Here is a 24,111-nt window from a genome sequence, read left to right on the forward strand (position 1 = left end):
TTAAAAATTACAGCTCAAAAGGATAATGGAGGTGGTCATAATTGGTTTCCTACTTACTCATCATATCCCTAATATCTCTTTACAGGCAATCTGCAACTGTATGTTTCATTCTTTTTTTCCAGATAATATACTTCATTAATTGGTATAAAAAAAAAAAAAAACAGTGAGACTTAAAATATGCTTCAACAGATACAATGGAAATAAAACTTTTTTTGCTTTTTCACAATCTAGTCAAAGTATGTTTTTGCTTCTTGACCAAAATTATGACACCCTGTTTCAGCTTATCATACAAACAATCAAAATCAGTGAAGCTTGTATATAGTCTAGGGCTATAACTGCCTCCATAAGAGGGGGTGGGGGAGTAGCAATTTTAAATGTGATTCCATTATCACTTGAGAGAATACTGAGTCCAAGATGTCCAGGAAATCAAGGCCCTGTTTTGGACTCTCAATTCCAGCAAGTAACTCATCTGAAAGTTCTTGTTTTACAGAAAAAAGTAGAATTCTGTTCAAGCTATTTTTGTAAGTTTGCAAATCCTTGTTTCTTCCCTTTAATTCATCTGTGTCTGACAATGGCTTCTTCTTTCTCCCTCATTTCTTGATGCACCCATTTGATTTTTCTTCTCTGCTTCTTGATTGAGGAGAGCCTCATAGTTCACCTATGCCCTCTGGCTAACTGAAATAACTTTTTCATAATGGAAACTTATCAAGTTATCCAAAAGTCTGTATACCATTGACAAAAGTTAGTTCAGCATTCACTGATATCTTGCTTATTCTATTTCTTTGATCAGCTACAGTCTAATGTGATTTGAAATACCATGATCAACAACAGCACTCCCATGACCTACTTCTCCAAATTCAAAAGTTTAATTCACCTTTGATTGCATTTGGCCTCAGTCAGAAATAAATTAAAATGGAATCTTTTTTTTATTTTCCCATGCATATTAGATGACAAGCATAATGGCTTGATGACTCCAGTTTAAGAAAAAATTAGAAAAATAAAATGTTATACTAAAAATATGAGAAATGTAAGATCTGAAAAAGTGATTATTTTCAGGAGTTGATTCTATTGTTACTTCAGTTCTCTACACATACCTTAGCTCAAAGCAAGATATGTAGCTTGTAACAAGAATTACTATTGCTTGATCTGTGATTTGTTACTACTCAGGACTCTTCATTTCTTTGGGGAAGTAAATACACCCTAGCAGAGAAATTTTTATTTTAATTTTTCTATAATACAGGTATATGGTTACTTTTATTCTTCCATCAAGAACTATCTTCCTTCTATCCCTACTGTATCATCAATTGAACCCCTTGGTTCATATGCATTGCCTACAACAGTATAGGTTTACTAGCTTAATATTTTTTTATGCATAGGAGAAATGAATTAAAATGTATCATAACTATACAACCCTCAAAGTTCCTCTTTGAAAGATATTCGTTAACAATGCACTTCAAAATTCCAAAATTATAAGAAGGGAAAATTGTCTGTAAACAATCCCAATAATATTACTGCCAAAAAAACTTTGAATCCAAAAAGGTCAAAGAAAAGCAAAACTTCAAAGAAAAGTTCTTTCCAAATATACAAAGGAAAAAGAAAAGCTCTTTCTAAGTATAATAATCACTCCCATTTCAAATTCCATTTTGAGTCCCTAAAGAGACACTTAACCTTTTTCATGCCTGAATTATGAAATAGGATTGACAAAATTCAAGCAATGCTCAAGAACACATTTATATGATTCAAACTAGATAAAAATACAAAAAAAAACAATTATATTACTTTAGGAATGTAACAACACTGTGATGTCATCTGATAGTAAAGCTCAGTCCTTTGCTATACCACTCTACAAAGAAATTAATCTGACAAGTAAGAAATATCCCTTTGTCACATTTTAGTACTGACATATCATGAGCAGTGAATCTTCTTTACTCATGAGGAAGGATAAAGGTTCTATTTATTTGATCTGGTACAAACAGCCTGAAAAAAATGGTAAATATTTAGTTTTGTTCCAAGTGCTCTAAAGTGCACATTACTACATATAGTAAGATTCTGATGATTGTATATTGTTTGTTTGTCATTATTAGAGAAGCACATCTGTTTTTTAGGTTTCTAAAATCCCTCTCTAATCACACTAAAAATGCATGAAGTGGGCTTGGTTATAGGTAACATTACCTACAGAGCAAAGCATATTAGTCCATGAACCCTGCAGGCAGTAGGGTGAGGTCTGTATTCTATATTTATTCAACAAAGAGTGATAAAACTAAAAAAAAACTCAAACAAGGTTTATTAAATAAATATATAATACTGGCATTGCCCTGCTGCCTGCAGGGCTCATGGGCTAATACACTTCATTCCATAGGTAATGTTGCCAGTAAGCATGCCCACTTAGCACATTTTTAGTTTGCCCCATGGAGGAGGAGGGTCAACCAGAAATGGATGCACTTCTAAAATTAACATTTCTAAGTGTTCTAAATGTTTACCATGATTCTTTATAGTAACCCTATTGATGTGTAGCTTAGATTTTTAGCTTTTCCCTGATATATACAATTCTTCCCAATTCCTCTTTGGTAACAAGATGTGAGGGTTTTAGTTTAAATAGTTTTGCTCAATTGGATACTGGTTTTTTACCCTTGATTCATTGTTCAATGCTTTTTTCAAATTTAATAATCAGTGCTGTAGTTTCCAGTTTAGAGCACTTGGAACAAAACTAAACATTTACCTAGAAAATCTAATCCATCAATTCTTGGACCAACACTTTTTAACTTCTATGTTAACGATCTACCCACCCTTCTTTCAAATCTTATTACCCTTTACACTGATGACTCAAAACTAGTTGGAAAAGCAGCTACTCCCTCTGACCAGCAATCAGTTCAAACAGATCTTGACAGTCTAGGAAGATGGGCTAACATATGTTGACAAATGCCATGTAATCCATTTTGGCAAACACAACAAGCATCAATCCTTCAAGACAACTTCCTTTCTGCTGTTTCCAATGAAAGAGATCTTGGTGTTATTGTAGATCACCAATTAAAGTTTAGCAGCCATGCTAAGTCTGTTTCATCTTCTGCAAATAAAACCCTTAGGATCATAAAAAGAACCATTTCCAGCCAACACCCTAGAGTTCTTATGAAGTTATATAAGGCACTTGTGCATCCACGCCTGGAGGTTGGAATGTCATTGGCAGCCCCTTTCTACAAAAAAGATAAGAAGTTGCTTGAGGATGTCCAGCATCGTGCCACTAAGATGGTTAGCAGCATGAATAAATTTCTATATGAAGAAAGACTATATTGTTTGAAGCTGCTGAGGCTGACATACCAAAGGAAAAGGGGTGACATTATTTCTTGAAGTCAATGTAGCCTAGCCTTAGTAGGCTATAGCCTAGTTTCAGGAGCACATTGTTATCTACTCTACCCATAAATCTATTAGGCTATAGCCTTCAATTGCAAAGGACTCATAAAACATCAGTTTGAATCACTGAAGGCTCTGCCACACCTACTGCTTGCAATTGTCATTATGAATCCCAGCTTGGAATGACAGAATATGGGCATCCTTGCTATCAAATGATTTTATTGCTATAGAGCCAAGCTCAGTTTTCACCCCTCAGTAAGCAGACCCATTACTAAGCTAAATGTGATTTACTAAGCAAGAATTGCTTTTCTTAATGCTTCCATTTCAATTAATGGCCTACTAACCCTGATTTTGCATTAATGCCTGACTTTTTAAACTAAAACAGTACCTGATTCTTGAACCTTTCCTTTAAGGGTCGAGATTTCCATTACTTCCAAGAAATTTTGGGCAGAACTATCAAAACTATACTATCTATAGAGTAAAATTAGATAAACACTTGTTAAGTAAGATTATCTAATTCCCTGTAGAAGTAGCAGTGTTGCAGACTAGGATATAAATGATTTTCTTTGAGAAGAAGAACCTAAAAAAAAATTTCACCCCTCAGTAAGCAGACCCATTACTAAGCTAAATGTGATTTACTAAGCAAGAATTGCTTTTCTTAATGTTTCCATTTCAATTAATGGCCTACTAACCCTGATTTTGCATTAATGCCTGACTTTTTAAACTAAAACAGGTACCTGATTCTTGAACCGTTCCTTTAAGGGTCGAGATTTCCATTACTTCCAAGAAATTTTGGGCAGAACTATCAAAACTATACTATCTGTAGAGTAAAATTAGATAAACACTTGTTAAGTAAGATTATCTAATTGTTGTTGTTGTTGTTGATTCCAACGTTTTTGGAGCATGAATCAGCTCCGTCACGTACGTATCAATCTTGTCCAGACAATGTGTATGGAGAATTTTTAAGAAACGATGACTACTTTCAGATTAGTGAATCACTTAGAATCGTTATTTGCAGATTCTTTATTGGTGGCAAACCATTTTTTCCACTAGTATAGCCACCTACGTCAGACCACCCTAATTAATTCTATAGTATTTACAGCCGTAAATTACAATTTACATTAAAGTTCGTGGGAAACACATTAAACTTATACAATATATTGAATACATTAATAAACATTTGACTTGATACAACATGACCCAAGACTGTTAAAGCACATCGAATAAACTTGAAGTTCTAATAAAACAACCCAGTGCAGAAACAGACACCCTACGAGCCCACGGAGGGGCGGATGAATGACCCACCACCGCACGGAAAGTAAAGGCACCAAAGAGCTTTAGAACTTTTCTTTTTAATATTTCACGCTGGATATAATACTTTTTACACGACATTATAACATGGCGGACATCTTCATATACATTACATACAATGCAATTTGGGGAGTCAACCAAATTCCATTTAAAGAGAACAGAATTCACTTTAGCATGGCCAGATCTGATTCGAAATATTGTTGTGGCAATTTTCCTCTCACTGTGAATTAGGTCCAATGGAGGAGGCTTAAAATCATATAGATCCAAGATTGTATTAGTGGACTTTCTTGTGAAATCAGCTTTCTCATCAATTGCGGATTTGGCCTCATAACCCTGAATATATTCACTCAGGGACAAGTTTACATCCAACAATTCACCATTTCTGCAAGCCCATTTTGCCATTTTGTCAGCTGACTCGTTCCCAGGAATACCTGCATGTGCTGGGACCCATGTAAGTTGTAGATCATAGCCATGTATTAGAAGGTCATCAACTATTTTTTCAATTTGTGCAGCAGTTTCTTTGGCATCATTTCGTTTCATAGCTAAGTAATTTAATACAGATAGAGAATCAGAACAAATCAAAAAGCTACCAACTATACCGTTTGACTTAATATAAAGAAGTGCTTGATAAATAGCAATCATTTCTGCAGAAAAAACAGTAAGCTTGTCAGGTAGCTTAAATCCGCAAGAAGTACCAGTTGACGGGACTACAAAAGCGCAGCCTACACCCATTTCCGACTTAGATCCGTCAGTATATATGTGAGTAAAGTCAGTCCATTGCAGAGTCAGCCTATACCACTCTAATTTTAAAATTATTGTTCCTGAATCATTAATTCTATTATCTAGAGCTAAATTAATTACATTACCTATTCCGTTGAAGCGTGAGGAAAGGTCATCTATATTTGGGGTTGGAACTAGGCCTGGAAGGCCAGCATTACTCATCAGACAAGAATATTTATAGACTGTAGGGGAAAACCTTGGTCTAAACTGGAGATCTTGATTCCATGTAGCAATGCATTCTTTATAAACAATATGATTTGTTGATCCCATTTTTTTTAGAAAGTAACGGGCTTGAAGATTATTTCTTCTCCTCTGAAGTGATGTGACGCCAAGCTCACAGTAGAGGGCTGGGGTGGGGGTGGTTTTTAAGCAGCCTAGAGCTCGTCGGAGAACTTGATTAAAAGCTGAATCAAGTTTCTGGAGGTTGTGCTTAGTTGCTTCCCTATAGAACATGCTACCATAGTCCAGTTTGCTGGTGATTGTTGCTCCAATTAGTTTTGAAACACAAGAATATGGGGCTCCTCTTTTAGAGAGGCAGATTGCATTGACAAAGTTTGCCCTACTTCTCAGGTTACCAACAAGATAGTCGATGTGGTTAGTCCATAGCAACTTTGAATCCAGTAAGACTCCTAGATAGCAAAATTTCTCTGCATGTTGGATGTCCACTCCTGCTAAAGACACAATGGGGGGTTGAGCATTTGTTCGATTTTTCCTTGAGAAAAGAACACTTACTGACTTCTCTGTTGAAAATGACATGTAGTTTTCCATTGTCCAATTTTCTAAGTAATACAGGGCTTTTTGGACTGAAGCCTTAAGGCATCCCCTATCTCGAGAGGAGGCAGCTACTGCAATGTCATCAGCATATAAGTATAGTTTACAACCCAGTATCGTATCTAAGTTTATATCGTGACAATATACTAAAAACAATAAAGGACTTAGTACCCCTCCTTGGGGGAGACCCACATTATTTGGAGCACTAAAAAAGCCAGACGAATGATTTTCTAAAGTTATTTCTATTTTCCTCTCAGTCAAGAAATTACCAATCCATTCCACGATTTGAGGGCTAATATTTAGCTTCTTTAGTTTTGCCATTAGAGTAGGGATATTCACTCTGTCAAATGCTGAAGTCATATCAAGGAAAACAGCTAGAGTTTCTTTTCCTAGGCGGAATCCCTGTTTTATTTGATTTTCAAGCCTCACAAGACAGTCTATTGTACTGCGTTGGGGCAGAAAGCCTAGTTGTTCTGGCTGAACTACTTTCTCAATTTCTGGTAGAACTTTCTTTTTTATCAGTCTCTCCATTAGCTTGCAGAGGCATGAAGTCAAGGCAATTGGGCGATATGATTTTGGGGATGTAGGGTCCTTTTGGGGTTTCAGGATTGGTATTATTGCAGCTTTTTTCCAAAGCGATGGGACATAACCTTCCTTGATGGACCTATTAAACAAAGTTAAGACAGAAGCCTTAAGCAGGGGGGACATGTTGGACAGCATCTCATTGTGAATCCTGTCTGGGCCCATAGCCCCTGGTTTTAATTTTTTAATAATCGTATCAATATCCTGTTCTACAAGTTCAATATCATTCTTAGGGAAGACCTGTGTAGGTTGCATAGTGGGTCGGTTTTGAGTAGAAAGTTGTGGAGGAATGTTTGCAATTAGATACTCTTTCAGAAGTTTTATTTTCTCGGGTGTTGTGGCGGCAGTGGTTCCGTTGTGTATCATGATGCCAGATATTGGGGAAGACCTTTGTCCAGTGTAGACTTTCCAGCTCCTCCACAACTCTTTGATTGATGTAGTCTTCGTAAACTTTGTCTCAATTAGAGTCTTCCATCCATTCTTGATTTCTTGGGGAACAATTTTCCTAAAGATGGCTTGTTTTGCATTCATTTCAATTTTGTTTGTAACTGTAGGATTTCTTCTAAACTTGTTTCTTGCCGTGTTTCGTTCCTTATAAGCTTTTTGGCATGCAGCATTCCACCCTGGTGTGGAGTTTCTAGATTTTCTTTTAAGTTTTACATACCCAAATACCCTTTCACTAGCATTCACCATAACTTGAGTTAACTTCTCATTAAGCTCCTCAACAGAGGTAGGTAGTTCAACATCCGTCAGATCCGAGTCTACCTCTCTCTGCCATTCAGGCCAGGACTCCTTGCGGAACTTCCAACTCACCGACTTCATTAACTGAAGTCTATAAGCAGAAAAATTAAGCACCGACATCACTGGGAAATGATCAGAGTCAAAGGGTGACGGTATAATAACCTCAAAGTCAACTGAAAGGTCTAAAGAAGCAATTGTTAAATCTATAGTAGAAGTCTTCCCATTTAAGGGGTTTAGCCTAGTACCTAGATCTATTGGAGTGATAAGACAAACCATATTTTGAGGATCAGTAATAAAATCTGCCAGTAAATTAGAATTATTATTTGGAGAAGATGTTGAGTCCCACATTGGGTTATGAAGGTTGAAGTCACCAGCAATTATTTTCCTCTCATTACATTTCTGAAAAGCATCTTTGAACTGTTTAAAATCAAAGTCAGTTGCAGTCCTGTTATAATAGTTGATAACGGATATCCAGTTATCCGTTCCATCCTCTTTGACAGATATAATCCCAATTTCATTTTTTCCTGGGGTAAAATCATCTACTATTTTAAACGGGATATTATCCTTAACTAAAGTCATAAGTCCTCCCCCTGGTCCTGTCTTCCTATCCCATCTAGCCATGCTATAGCCTTTAAAATTTGGGGAAGTTTTCTGTTCATTCAATAAAGTTTCCTGAATTAGTACAATATCTGGCTTACTCCTCACTAGAAGGTTTTTCAATTCTACTACCTTTGATTTTCCCATTCCCCTAATGTTTAGTTGGATTACCCTTGTAGTCATTCTTTGATTTTTTGTTTATGAACACGCTTATTTAATGTCTTTTTCTCTGGAGAGGACAAAATTTTCTTTGGAACAAAGATATCTTCATCCATACCATCCTCTGAGTCTGTTTCATTTCCAGAAACAAAGGATTCAGATTTCTTCAGTGAAGACAGGATCTTCTGTACCTCTGACTTCGAGCTTTTGCTTAACTTTACACTGGAAGCAATCAGTGAGCACAATGATGACACTACTGTGGTTAGTTGGTCTATTTTTTCTCTCAGTAAGACAACTTCCTTGTTAATTGGTTCCTGTATTTTTGCTTCTGGTGGGATTGAAGGGTGAACAAGGACTGGAAAATGTTCAAAGTTTAAAGCTGGTGGTGGTGTGTGCAGAGTCTTCCCTTTGGTGTCAGTGAAAGCTTGAACTGCATCTTTGAATGATATACCTTTTGTGACTGACGTTTTCAGAATTGCAGCTCTAAACTTGTAATCCTGGCACTCTTTACTGAGGGCAGTGTGCTGTCCATTACAGTTTGCACATCTTACTTTTTGTTCATTTCTGTTTTTGTTTAACTCAGGGCAAGCTGTCATGGGGTGATTATCTCCACAAATACCACAAGTATCTTTACCCCAACAGTTTAGAGAGTTATGGCCAAATTTCTGGCACTTGAAACATCTCAACGGTTTTGGTATGAACTGTTTCACCACAGTGAGGGCACTCCATATAGGAATTATTGTAGGAAAATCCATTTCTTGAGAGAAGTCAACATGTATAGTGTAGCTAGTGTATGGTTTACCATCTCTAGATGTGGGATGAGGGTTTAGTACAGTTGCCTTTGTAACCTGTTCTACTTGCTGAATCTCCTTACAGAGTTCTTCAGGAGTAGCTAAGTCCCTGGGAACGTATAGTACTCCTTTTCTGCTTGAGTATAGCATATTTTCTGGCTTCATTTCAAATTTGATCACTATATTATTCAATGTGAGATCCCTTATGCCTAAGATCTTATTAGCAATGTCTAGATTTTTTGGAACAACTTCAAGAGAGCCTCTAGGACCTATTCGTGGGAGTATTTTCCCATAATCATTTCCTAGAGCTACAGCCAATCTACGCCCTAGATATCCAGCAGAAGTCTTTGATAGAGGGACTAGCATACCCTTGTCATTAGTGTCAGTAATTTTTGTCATATCATGACCTTTAGCCAACAAATTTGGTACAGTGGGTCCACCTCTAACTCCCCCACAACCTCCACCCTTCCCAGGACTACCAGGAACCATTACTTCTTTCACGTGACAAGCTTACTTTGCAGAAAAAAAAAAAAAAAAAAAAAAAAAAAAAAAAAAAAAAAAAAAAAAAAAAAAAAAAAAAAAAAAAAAAAAGTGAATGCACAAATACGATTAAACAGACCTCAATAAAGTAAAAAGAGAGGCAAAAATACAAGCAAATAAGGGCACTATATACAACACATACATACAAGTAAGCAATATTTCATATGGCACAAGATCTCAAGGAGATAAAAGAGCCTAAAAGGTGGTCTGAATATCAACCATACAGTCCCTTCACTGTTTTGCATTTACCAAAATTCAATAAACACTTTTTCACCTTCACATTAATTTGTTATTTTTTTTTTCAACCATCAAAATCTTCAGGTATTACTATTTTCTACAACTTGAATTGTTGCCAAGCAGCGTTTTAACAGCACTTAAATTGATTATTTTGAACTTGTATCACTAATCCCAAGTTGAATAATTGCAGTTTAACCACAAAATGTTTTATTCAACCATGTTCTTATAGGCTACCAATTCCAATAGACTAGAGAACTTTATTATGACTTTTATATTCCTGTGTAATTCTTAAATTACTTTCTTCTGTTTCTTTCAATATCTTTATGAACATTTAAAGTTAACACCAAATAAGCTGCTCAATTCGCTTCATATTTGGGCCTTTTTAACGTTTATTGAGAAATTTTCAGCTTCTTCATCTTTGATGAATTTAAATTTTTTTATTCAATCCAGTGAAATGTGTTTACTTCTTCTACAAAAGTATTGCTGTTCCGATTATCTAATTCTAATTCCCTGTAGAAGTAGCAGTGTTGCAGACTAGGATATAAATGATTTTCTTTGAGAAGAAGAACCTAAAAAAAAATCAATTTTTCAATTAGCTGAAACATTTCGTTCAGTATACTGACCTTGTGTAGGAAAAACCAGATAAAGTGCAAAGTAACTATCTCTTAGGGGTTATTCATAAAGTGTGGAATTTCTTAAACCTTTTCTTTGCTCCTCGATCTCCAGCTTAAACCCAAACGCCACGCCGATGACACACGCACCAGCGTGGAGAAAAATTTCGGCGGCGGGCCTCTATATTTGGCCTTGTGTTTTTGCAGGTAATTTGTCGATATCGGTATGCTAAGCAAACTATCGCGCTTTTAACCCTTATTGTAAAGTACTCCAAAAAAGAATTTAAGAATAAGTACCAAGTACTCAACCAAAATTGTAATTAAGCATCAGTTCTAAGTACTCAAAGTAAATTGTACTTAATTAGTTAGTACTAAGTACAGGGGTACATGGCTTAAAGGCTTTTTTTTGCATGGTAAAGAATATGGTTAGGTTAGCAGGAGAGAAACTGATATTAGTTATTCCGTTATTTCCAGTGGAGAAGTAAAAAGGAACTTCATTCCAGTACCACCAGAGCCGTATCCAGGGGGGACGGGGGGGTTACCAGGTTCGACCCTTCCCCCCTGAAATGCTTTATTAGTCTAAAAATACCCTAATCTTACTCAAGGATGTTAGAAAGAGTACACGGGAGGATGTTTTTTGGTACCCCCCCCCCAAAAAAAAAAAAAATTGGTAAAACCTCTCCCGACCGAAAATACTGGATACGGCTCTTAACCCCCCACAAAAAATCAGCTTCAGCCATATTAGAACTTCTATAGCAAACAAAGCACAAAAAACTGGCTTCTCATTCATTATAATAATATAAACTGACTAAAAATTATACCAGTACGGAGTTTCATAGCAGCTTCATTAGGTGAACATGACGAGTGACGTAAGAAGCATCGCCTATCCAACTGTTATGTAAAATATACTTTTCTATCTTATTCATTATTTTCCTCATGTCGCCCGTCTCAACGCCGCATTAGACATTGTTCATATTGGTGTGATAAGAGGAATAAGGAAAATGAAGCTTGGCTATATTTTTTCGCATGTATCACCGTCAATAATGCTTAATTGATGGTGTCAAACACGTCAATAAAGATGTGGAGGTCAAAATGAACAAAATATTGGCTTTACGTGGCTGCTTTATTATATTCAGATGTAGTAAGGTAACCTTGCTCATCAGACCGATGTAAACAATTACTTACTTACTTAGACTTAGGTCCTCCCACGCCTGAGGGCGCATAAGGCAGCAACAGTGGTTCGCCACGACGACCTGTCCTGAGCCTTCGACCAAAGCTCCTCCATCGAAGACCTCGCCAGCTTCGCCTCCTTCTCTAACATCCTGCCAACTGTCATTTTGGGTCTCCCTGACTTGCGGAGGCCGGGGGGTATCCAACACCATATGTCATGAGGTAGCCTTCCATCACCCATTCGCACCATGTGCCCCCAATACATCCATCGTCGCTTTCTAATGGTATCAAGGATGGGGGTATGATTTGTTATGGTATAAATCTCATCATTTCGTATTCTCTCAGTCCAATGTATATTCAAAATATATCTTAAGCAGTTATTATCGAATGCCCATAGTCGTTTTCCTAGTTGCGCAGTGATACTCCAAGTTTCACAACCATATGTAAGAACGGAGAGGACATTGCTATTATAAATTCTGAGTTTTAGCTTCTGGGAATATTTACTATTTCTCCAAACATTTCTGAGACAATTGAAGGCAGAGCCAGCCAATGCTATTCGGCACAAAATTTCTCTTTCAGGATTGGCATCTTGCGTAAGAATGCTGCCTAGATATTTGAACTCTCTCACTACTTCAATTTCCTCGTTGTTGACCAAAAGTCCCTCAGCTAAGTCAGGAATGACTGCATTTGACATTGATTTAGTCTTGTTAGCGTTTATGGAGAGTCCAACAGCATTTGCCACACGCTCAAGTTCATTTATATTGTGTTGTATATCTTCTGATTCGTGAGCGAAGAGTGCAATATCGTCCGCAAAAACACCATCATGGAGGGTTCTTAGTGGGTTTAATTGTAGACCCTCACTGAAGCTACATCCACGAAGCACAAAATCTATGACTATGGCAAATAACAGTGGCGATAGAATGCAGCCCTGCCTTACACCCGACTGAACGGTAAACCAGTCCGTTAGGTCACCCTCGGTTTGTACTGCACACTTAATATCGAGGTAAAGCGCTTTAATTATATTTACAATTTTAATCGGGATCCCGTAATGTATTAAGATTTTCCACATGGTCTCGCGGTGTATCGAGTCGAAGGCTTTGAGAAAGTCAATAAATACTACGAGTAATTGAACCTGCCATTCGTTAGATTCTTCGAGCAGGATTCTCAGGCTAAATATTAGGTCACAACACGATCCGTTTTGGCGGAATCCATGTTGTTCATCTCTCAGAACTTTCTCCACTTTACTTTGAATTCTATTGAGAATAATTTGGCACAAAACCTTGCTGCCTACTGATTGTAAAGCGATGCCTCTCCAATTGTCACATTTAGTCTTTTGTCCTTTTTTGAAGAGTTTTATAATTACTGCCTTTGACCATTCACTCGGGACTTTTTCATCTTCCCAAATACGTGACAAAAGTTCAAACATGGGCACTGCTAGGGCGTTTCTACCACATTTCAACAGTTCTGGGGGTATGCCATCGTTACCGGCTGCCTTTCCGTTTTTCAAAGTCATTAGAGCATCTTTTACTTCACTCAGCAAGAGAGGTCCGGAATATATTCCAAGATCAAACAGTGTTTCTTCAGGGATATTTAAAAAGGTCGTGGGAGGCACCTGATTTAATACCTCGGTGAAATGTTCCATCCAACGTCGGTTTATGTCATCCGTCTGGGTTAATAAGATACCTTCTTTGTTTTCAACTTGAGTTGAAGAAGCCTTCGAAATACCCGCAAGCTCCTTCGTTATAGCGTACACAGTACGACTATCTCCTCGCCTGGCGGCTACTTCAGCCTGATCAGCCATAGTTTCGAGGAACACCCTCTTATCATTCCTTGTCCGTGTTTTGACTTGTTTATTGAGACGCTTATACTGCGCTTTTAAATCATCAAGATATTCTCTAGTGCATGTCCTATTATGCTCATGTCTATCTACGAGAATTTTGGCTTCTGCCCTTTGATCAATGATATCCCAGGTACTTTCAGATATCCACTGCTCTTTCTTCTTCCTGCTATATCCCACAACTTCTTGTGCCACTTCTTTCAGGGACTCGACGATCTTTTCCCATTGATTATCAATTGACAACTCGTCCCTTAGCATGGAAAATTTATTTGACAAAGTAGATGTATACTTTTGTAATACATAAGGGTCCTGCAGCTTTCTTACATTAAACCTTTTTACTGACCGCTGGGGCTTTATGACAGTTTTCAGTTTCAGCTTAAACTTAGCAACAACAAGTTGATGGTCGGAATAGCAGTCGGCACCTCGAAAGGTCCTAACATCCTCTAAACAACGTCGCCTGTGCTTGGCAATTAAAATATGATCTATTTCATTTCTTGTTACACCATCAGGCGAGTTCCAAGTATATTTATGTATTTGTTTATGAGGGAACCATGATGCGCCGACGATAAGTTCATGAGTCGCACAAAAGTCAATTAAACGTACGCCATTATCATTGATTTCCCCCAGTCCATGCCTACCAAGGATAGCTGGGGCATAGGAGGCATCACTTCCAACTTTAGCGTTAAAGTCCCCACACAAAGTCACAATATCATGCCGATGCGCTTTAGCAACAACATTTGACAACACGCGATAAAAATCATCCTTTGTCTGATCAACGGTATCATTGGTTGGGGCATACACAACAATAACTGTCAACTTGGCCTGAGAAGTGACAAAGCGAGCCCGAAGGATTCGCTCGTTAATAGGTTCCCAGTCCACTAGGCATTTTTTGGCCCGACTACTTAATGCCATTCCAACACCTGCCTCTTTTCTAGTTTCAAGTCCAGAATACAAAATATGGTATGTTTCACTATTCAAAGTACCAAAACCGGTAAGTCTGGTCTCAGAGAGTCCAGCAATGTCAATACGGAACTTATCAAGGGTCCTCATAACACTGTTGAGTTTTCCTGGCTGTGTTTCTTGATTAACTGTTCTAACATTCCAGTATCCAATACGAAAATACTCGGTCGTTTTCAAGAATCCTGTCCGGGGGCGTGCGTTAGTCATCATCAAAGAAGAAGTCAATCCGAGGCTATCTATTGCTGTTTCTTGAGTAATCAGTTTTACGGTGGTGGGTTACTAGCCCTCCGACCAACCCTCCTCCTTCTTCCAGGCTTGGGACTGGCTGTTAAACTGGCTGTTTAACAGGCGGAGTTAAAAAATGCATTGTAAACAATGCATTAAATTTATTAAAAAAACTGAAGTTCAGTCTTTATTGACAGATTTTGGTACCAGATTAGAGAATCTGAACCAATGAAGACCGGTCATTTTTAGACAGATTGACAAATCTGTCACCAGATAACTGGTCTTCATTAGCCCAGATTCCGGAATCTGGTGCCAGAACCTGTCAATGAAGACTGAACTTAAACCATGAAAACACTGTTTAAACAGTTGCCATAGCACTATGATCAATAGCAAAGTTTAATAGCCCACTACTTCGAAAAAAGATGTTTGAAAAAAGGCCTTCAATTTAATGAGGAGTCATGACATCTTTGTTTACTTTTAGTAGCAAAAGCTTCTCAATCTTAGCATCTTCTAAACGGTTAATTTTTGTAGTTAATACATCTCAAGCGGCGGAAAGTAGGTATTCAGCAGATGCAGATGATGTGAGAAGGGTATTAACATTCTTAAACAGTTTTCCAACTTTCGGATAGTTTTTCAGAGAATCAAGGTTCCTCCTCGTGTCTTGAAGAAATTTGAAGAATTCTGCCTTGTGACTGGTGTCTATATTTACTTTTTGATCACTGACAGTACCATCATCTTCCATAAACTAAGATTAATCATTAGTCTAATTTGTAACAGACTTCTCAGCACCATCAGCCAGCTCATCACTAGAGACAAGCATGGCCATTTTTTTCATTTTTAAGTTCGCTATGTCTGTTTGTTTTTTTTGCCTTTGCAAGGCTGGACTCAACCATCGTAATTTGAAACTTGGGTGAGAGCAAATAGCTATGACTAGTTCACCGAAGGCTTTCTCTTCCAATTCCACTCAGAAAACATGCGAGAAGCATTAAAGCAAACTACATAAAACGGCCTCTACTAATGGCAAAGCATGATTGAAAATACGAATATTCTGAAGTCCTTTTAGTTTAGTCTCCGAACCATAAAGTACTGGCAAACCAGCAACAAGATATCAATTTTTTCGCCTTGCAAAAGATCTAAGGCTTGGCACAATGAATCTTTAATAAGCAGATACTCTTTAAGCAGATCCCTCTCGACCAGCTTCAACTGTGAAAGTTTCACTTCATCTCAGGCATTGGATAACTTCTCTGTATTTAATATGTCTACAACACGCTTCACTACATCATGAAGAGAGTTTCAGCTTATAGCATTTGGTACGGCTGGACGCCTTCCAGCAATTTTCAAAAACTTGTTGGCAGCTTTTGTGCTATGATTTGTCACACTCCATATGCTTCGGCATTTGGACATGGCGGAATGATAAAGTCTTTGAAATGAAACATTAAAAAATGCTCGCTCATCATCTTTTTGCGGAACTAGGTTCAGTGTATGAATACAGCATTTCAAATACTCTGGGAGATAAAAATAGAGTGAAAGGAAATGGAATTTTGTCCCTGTAATTCAGCTTAATTAACAGAGATTATGAGCTCGATCGGATCCAACAGTGCCGGGTTGTATGGTATTAACCTGAAGGCTCTTCAATCAATTCTGATGTAAAATCTTCCTGTGCTAGTGTACCTAAAAATAATTATCAAGAGAGAAGGGAGTATTTCCTAAATTATGGCAAACAGCAAATGTTTTCCTTCTCTACAAAGGGGGCACTCAAATGGATATATCAAACTGGATACTTTTTTCAACTGGATAGATTGATAGAGTTGTGTGTAAAAGAGAAATTTTTGGATGGTTTAGTTCGTATTTAAATTGTAGGTCAGTCAGAGTAAATCTAGGAGAGAAGTTTTTTAAGTATTTTCCTGTTTCATGTGGAGTTCCTCAGGGTTCCGTCTTAGAACAACTGTTGTATTTAGTGTGTGTCGACAGTATATATTCCTGTATTTAGTGTGTGTCGACGGTTCTATATTCCTGTTGTGTCAATGACATCTTCCGCCGACGATACTGCATTTGTTGTGGCAGTGAAGCCTCTTGCCATTGTGCCTGATGTAACAGTCTCTATCGCTTCAGAAATACTCTATGTACGAAGTTCTGTTACTTTGGCAATTGAAAAATCAAGAGCTAGTAGGACTAATACCAAACTGCTCGTTCTGCACCCAATCACAAATCAACGACATATTGCACGGGTTCACGCATCTACACCGACTCTTAATTGATCAATGGTGATTTCTTCAAATCTCGCTTTGGCTTTTATAGAAAGTGAAAGCGCAATATTATCAAGAAACTTCACATAGATTTGAAATGTTTGGATTTTCGTCTTTCGTACATAAAATAAATGGAATCCCTCTAAATTTATCATTTGATAAATCCTATAGGACACTATACGAATTGACAATGCAATCCCTAGATCGAGGTTCGCAATTATTTGAAAATAGTATAGCCGATAAACTGTTTGCACGAAATTACGGTATCATTGTATTTGATTTGTCTGGTACCCAAGGTTTGAGTATTGTCTCAACAGGTACTGTACGTTTAAGGTTTACTTATACCGAACCGTTGACGGAGAGCATAGAATTAATCTCACTAAATCAGTTTGAAATCTTTTTGGAAATTACCCTCGATGGCAGTGTTTTATTAGTCTTGAACACAATGAACACAAATCAAATAACCAATATATTCAATATGGATCTGTACATGTCCAAATACAAAACCTATAACATCCTCGGATTTCCTGGAAAATATTCATAGCGCTAGCGAAAGCATTATTATTGTTGATAGTAGCCCGTCGACTGTAAATACGGTTCATTGGCTATTCACCTTTCAAACAGCGACAAATATTGAATTTTTCAATGCCCTTTGTCCACCATATGCATTCTACACACCCCACTTCAAAAAATTCCTTGAGCGAAGTTGGGACTCTATTGCTCAAAGTCGGATGCGAGTACAAGATTTATCGACTAAAAGTTGTGGTTTTCACGCACTACTATATTTTGTTTCTCGATGTGGTCGGTATACTTACAGTGAAGTTCTCAGCATTTAGGTAGAAAATTCTCGATTTAGGGACTTCGTAGTGGAAAATAGCCTTTCCTAGCTGTATAACATTGATTTCAGTGCCCTAAGAATAAAGTGTTTCAAGAGTGCTTGTGAATTTGTTTATTAATAAAAGATATGTATATATCTATATATACAAAAATAAGTTGTCTGTGTGTCTGTCGAGTGACGTCATGTTTGTGTCGACTGACGTCATGTTTGTCGACTGACGAAATTACAGACCGGGACATCGGGACACAAATGCCGACCGGGACACCGGGACATAAGGAATATAAATGATGACCGGGACACTCAAAGAGAAAGAGACCGGGACCCAAGTAATGTTCGATTAGCAATCACCATCAACAAAGCACCGGGACATAAATGACGACCGGGACACAGGGAATATAAATAACGACCAGGACACTCAAAGAGAAATTACAGACCGGGACACCGGAACACAAATGACGACCGGGACAAAAATGACGACCGGGACACCGGGACAGAGGGAATATAAATGACGACCGCGACACTCAAAGAGAAATTACAGACTGGGACACCGGGACACAAATGACGACTGGGACACAGGGAAGCAACAACAACGGGGACGCTGGGGGGCAAAGGGGGATATATAAATGACGACGGGGGAACAGGGAATGCTCGATTAGCAATCACCATCAACAAAGCTCAAGGGAAATCATTAGAATAATGAGGTATAGATCTGAATACAGATTGTTTTTCCCATGGACAATTATATGTTGCATGTTCAACAGTCGGTAAACCTGACAATCTATTTATATGCACAGACAATGGGACCGCCAAGAATGTTGTATATTCGCAAGTTTTACGTAGTTAAAAATATATATATACATATAGGGGAGAGGTGGGTACAATGGCGCACTTTCAGGTCAAAGCATCGTAACTTTGGCAAATATTAACATTTTTGGACGATTTTTGAACTGTTGTGCAGGCAGTTTATTATTCTACACTGGTGATTTATTTCACACTTCTTCTTTGAACCAGTTTTTGATGGAGTCATGTTTTCTGACAGCCACTTTTTGCGCCATTGTTGCCGACTAGGCGGGAACTATGGCGCACTCCATCTGGAACAGTGGCGCACCCATCTGGAACAGTGGCGCAATCAAACTGCTAAGATGAATACTTCGTTTAATGAGTAAGGAAGTACAAAATAATGAACTGAAAATACCTAAAAGATGAATACTTCGTATAATGAGTAAGTATACAAAAAATAATTAACTGAAAATAAAAGAAGAAGGCACACTAGTTAATATCGTAAGCAGTCAGGTCAATGGGGAAGACCAGTTGCTCCGCCTGTCTTTCTGTGCCACCAGAAATATTCGGAGCAGGTAGCTTCATTTCGACACTCGACTTGCTGAAAGTGTAATTTTCACTGGTTCTGATGAACTTGTAGAAAGGAACCATTCTCTTAATATACATGAGCTCAATGTCAAAGCTGGACTCAGAGAGGACTTCGCCCACGGAGTAAATTTTGTTCTTTTTGATCTCCCCCTCGCAAACAAGAACATAATCTCCAACACGGACTTCATCGTCACACAAAAGATCGTTTTGGTCTCCAAGGCCACAGTGGAGGCTTTCATCACTATCACAACTACGTTGTGGTCTCCAAGGCCACAGTGGAGTCACCAAAGTCATCATCAGACGAAGAATCAGAAAACAGGGTCTTTACATGACTGTTTCTCTTGAAATTGCGGTCAAATTTAGCAAAGTGTCCAACAGCACTGCCCTTTTTCTTAGGTTGGACATCCTGTTTTTTTGGCACTGGCTTTTCGACAACGGCTTTCTTTGTCTTGGGGTTAATCTTAGAAGTCTTGGCCTTTTTCTTTGCCTCCCTTTCCATGAATTCTTTCTCTAAAGCATCTTTCACTGGGGTATCCGTGGCAATGATGGTTTTCTTCCTCTTCCGAGCTCCTTCTGGCAGCTTCCTGGGGGGCGCTCTTGGGTAGGGCCTTACAGCTTCGGGTGTAATGGCGGTAGGGGAGGCAGCGCTTGGGGAGGCAGAGCTTGGACCCGCTTCGTTATGACTATTCAATTCTTGCTCGACTTCTTCGGCCTCTGGAGCTGCGCTGGGATTAGGGTCTGGTCTGTCGGTCACAGCTGATGCGAGAAAATCGTCGTCTATGAAAAGTAGCCGGTTGAAGGGGAAAATCCCAGTAGCAGCAAAGCCACTGACTATGTTTTTCTGTGTGAAGGAGAGTTGGAAGGCCTTCCCAACAAGTTGAGCGATGATAGAGATGCCAATCGTCTGTCCGGGGTTGCTGACCATCCAGTCATTGCAGGCGATGTTGTAGTAGTTTTTGAATGATTTGTAGACTGTTCTGTCCAGTGGCTGTAGCTTTCCGCTGGTGTGGGGTGGCAAAGTCAGAACCACTATCCCGTTATCTTTGCAGTACTGAATGGCCTGGATCGACACATGAGAAGAGTGGTTGTCTTCTATCAGCAATATGGGTCTCTCTTTTGTACAGCGGGCATGTTTCACAACGTGTTCGAGGACAAGCAGGAAGATGTCAGATGTCATCCATCCTTTGGCAGAACCGCTACCGCCACTGCCTGGTGGTGCACCATTCATCAATTGGGAGCCAAATCTTTTCCTTGGGAAGAGGAAGTAAGGTGGCAAGAAATTACCTTGAGCATTGATGGTGCAGCAGACTGTGGTCAGTTCGCCTCGCTCAGCCGAAGTCACTTGGTCCACCTGTTTGTGCCCCTTGGGTGCTATCACATTTGGTGGTCTCTGCACTGTTGTTGCCCCCGTCTCATCTAAGTTATAAATATCACTAGGCTGAAACTTAAACTTATTCATAACAGTCTCCAAGTTGTCATAGAACTCGTTTACAGTTGTTCTGTTGAATGCCGTGGCTCTGGCCAAGCTTGTTCCCTCCGCTTTGCGGATAGACAGGTCTGGGAAGCGTTTCATGTAACTGTAATACCAGTCTTTCCCCGTCATCTTTTTCTCATGCCATGTTGATGACACCTTCAATTGGTTCATCTTTGCAATTTCGAAAGCGAATTGGCGGACGTTGAGCCGTGTCAGACCATGGTGCATTTTGCATGCCTTTATCAAATAATCGTGAAGTTGCTGTTCAAGTTCATCAGTTAACACTTGACGGACTTGGTAATTCGGCTCAAATTTTAAAGTCAGCTTTTTATCGTCCGACGCATTGCGAGCCTTATTTACATATCGACGGAGTGTTGTCTCTGGGATCTCGTATTTTTTGGCAGCAGCCCGTTGTGAAAGCTTCAATTCCAATACCGCGTACACGGCAAGCTTCATACCCTCTGCTTCATTAGGCATTCTGCAAAAGACCAATATTTAATGTTTGGGGGATGTAGCCTTTGTTACTGAACTTCTAGAACTTGTAGCTTAACCTGAACCGAGCTTAACCTAGAACCCCAGCCTAACCAGGGCGATCGAATTCCTAGATTAGTTCTACTTAGTGGTCTGAAGGGCCAACTAATCTAGGAATTCGATCGCCCAGGTTAGGCTGGGGTTCTAGGTTAAGCTCGGTTCAGGTTAAGCTACAAGTTCTAGAAGTTCAGTAACAAAGGCTACATCCCCCAAACATTAAATATTTGTCTTTTGCAGAATGCCTAATGAAGCAGAGCGTATGAAGCTTGCCGTGCACGCGGTACTGGAATTGAAGCTTTCACAACGGGCTGCTGCCAAAAAATACGAGATCCCAGAGACAACACTCCGTCGATATGTAAATAAGGCTCGCAATGCGTCGGACGATAAAAAGCTGACTTTAAAATTTGAGCCGAATTACCAAGTCCGTCAAGTGTTAACTGATGAACTTGAACAGCAACTTCACGATTATTTGATAAAGGCATGCAAAATGCACCATGGTCTGACACGGCTCAACGTCCGCCAATTCGCTTTCGAAATTGCAAAGATGAACCAATTGAAGGTGCCATCAACATGGCATGAGAAAAAGATGACGGGGAAAGACTGGTATTAGAGTTACATGAAACGCTTCCCAGACCTGTCTATCCGCAAAGCGGAGGGAACAAGCTTGGCCAGAGCCACGGCATTCAACAGAACAACTGTAAACGAGTTCTATGACAACTTGGAGACTGTTATGAATAAGTTTAAGTTTCAGCCTAGTGATATTTATAACTTAGATGAGACGGGGGCAACAACAGTGCAGAGACCACCAAATGTGATAGCACCCAAGGGGCACAAACAGGTGGACCAAGTGACTTCGGCTGAGCGAGGCGAACTGACCACAGTCTGCTGCACCATCAATGCTCAAGGTAATTTCTTGCCACCTTACTTCCTCTTCCCAAGGAAAAGATTTGGCTCCCAATTGATGAATGGTGCACCACCAGGCAGTGGCGGTAGCGGTTCTGCCAAAGGATGGATGACATCTGACATCTTCCTGCTTGTCCTCGAACACGTTGTTCTTCCTCATGTAGGTGGTCATCGACAACGTTTAGTGATGGCAAATCATTGGGATTCAACTTATACTGATCTTGGCATGCAAAGTCAGGTTTGCATTTTCTTCAATACGATGCAGCTTTACTTTGTAAAGTTAATGATACTATTTTGGCACATATTCTAAAATTCACGTGTTTCCCTTTGCTTGTTTGATGCAATGTCACATATGGTATTCTCATATGAAGAACCGCTTTCTATAATGGCCAAATAAAAATCAGTCGGTCTATAATCATAGTAGCTATTGTCTTCACACTGATATCGTAGCAACCAGACTCTGTTAGTTTTCCAGCAATGGAAGCATAGACCAGATTTTTCCTCCAAATACAATTTAAAACCACGACGATACGAATCTCTTAAAAATAAATTTAAATCACGTTTAGGGTTTTTCTAATCATACCAGAGTAAGTATTTTCCATTGATCACCTCTATCATAGTGACAATTGGGGCATTAAAAACCTCTAGTGTGAGAGTCACAAACCTATTCACGAAAGGAATTACCGTCTTTAATTTGCACTGCATATCATCTTTGCAATTTAAAAGGATATCATAATCTACACTTTCCGTCACACTCATCGACAATATTGCAGTTCTCACAGGATGACATCTTTGTACACACTATCTGCCCAATGTAAACAAACAAAGTAGACACGTGTACAACATTTTTTTCACTGTTGACTTTTTCACTGCCAAAAAGAAACTAACTTGCGATAAAAAAAAAAAAGAATATTCTTTTTACTTCTAGAGAGAGAGGAGAAGTAATTGAGTGACATCGCACTTCAAATCGATTAAACCTGTTAAGACAGAATTTTTTATCCTATTTTTATCTTAAATTATCATTGAAAAACTTGAACGTCTAGTTAGCGTTCAAAAGCAAATCCACAATATCATTTTATTTTGTTTCGATTAGTATGTCAATAAATTTGGTAAATGCATATGGCCCACGACGCATAAGCATCAAACAATAATCCCAAGATAGGGACTCATCTTTCATGATATCGTCAAGCATTCTGTGAGAGAATATTTTCTTTTGAACTGATAACGTTTGAAACTGATCATTTAGATTCAAGAATTATTCCCTAGTTAGAAGATTCTGCATGATATTTTGTTTCTCAAGTCCAACTATTTTTAATCCTGACACGCCCACTCTTGGTTATAGACTAAACTAACAATGCCAAAGAATAAAGTTTCTTTGTACCTCAAGTACTCTCTCGCCGCCTATTGATTCCTTAGAGAGAGAGAAAGAGAGAGAGAGAGAGAGAGAGAGAGAGAGAGAGAGAGAGAGAGAGAGAGAGAGAGAGAGAGAGAGAGAGAGAGAGAGAGAGAGAGAGAGACGAGTGGTAACCTAGTAAAACATCTAACGAAAAAAAACATTTTTTCAATTTCAAAACATATTTTTTTCAAAAATATAATAATAGCAATCTCACATTTCTCCCGTCTTGATTCAGGTCATTTTCTTTAATATATTTCATTAGTGTATTTCATCTATATTGTAGTCTATGTATATGCATTTTATTCACTTTTGCTGCAAAATATGGCTGTTCCTCCAGCTTGAACTTGTTCAGTGATATCCAATATCTTGCAAACATGTCATCCCATTCAAAGGTTAGCCGACAACCCCCTTGTAATTTCACTGCAACAATGGGTACTCTTGGTTTCAGCTCACTGCTGCTGCTAGCACCTTCAACATACAACAGAGCAAAAGTACTCATATCCTATGCTAAAAATATGCTATCTATGAATAAAAATCTTGATTCACAATGTTAGTGCTCTGGACTCTTTAAAATACTGTGGTAAGTGAACCAAAACACGTCTTGCGTAAGTCCTCGCAAAACAAGCGTCCATGACAAACAAAATCCGTCTTCACTGGATTAGAAACCTTCCTGGAACCAAAACAAGTGTCGTTGA

General features: G+C 38.7%; 2 protein-coding genes across 5 annotated transcripts in view; both read right to left on the reverse strand.

Annotated features, from left to right (window-relative positions):
* The window catches only part of LOC136029607 (uncharacterized protein C1orf50 homolog), a 31,309-nt gene extending 20,944 nt beyond the window's left edge, over positions 1-10,365 (reverse strand). The window contains exons 1-2 of one of the 4 annotated variants that reach the window (XM_065708124.1): positions 10,348-10,365; positions 4,086-4,204 (exon numbers count right to left, since the gene is read on the reverse strand). In XM_065708124.1, coding sequence (XP_065564196.1) covers positions 4,086-4,125 — 40 coding nt within the window. In that variant the 5' untranslated portion in view covers positions 4,126-4,204; positions 10,348-10,365. The other 3 variants (XM_065708120.1, XM_065708114.1, XM_065708128.1) reach the window with 3 other exon arrangements.
* An 8,997-nt stretch (positions 10,366-19,362) lies between these two features.
* On the reverse strand, positions 19,363-21,063 carry LOC136030767 (uncharacterized). The gene has a single exon (XM_065709836.1). It carries the CDS (start codon positions 21,061-21,063, stop codon positions 19,363-19,365), a length of 1,701 nt encoding a protein of 566 aa, XP_065565908.1.
* Between the last annotated feature and the right edge of the window lie 3,048 nt (positions 21,064-24,111).

Source organism: Artemia franciscana, chromosome 1, assembly GCF_032884065.1.
Source record: "Artemia franciscana chromosome 1, ASM3288406v1, whole genome shotgun sequence".
Lineage (NCBI taxonomy): Eukaryota > Metazoa > Arthropoda > Branchiopoda > Anostraca > Artemiidae > Artemia > Artemia franciscana.

Coding starts and splice junctions, on each gene's coding strand:
- LOC136030767 (XM_065709836.1), bottom strand. CDS start 21,063: ATGCCTAATGAAGCAGAGGGTATGAAGCTTGCCGTGTACGCGGTATTG.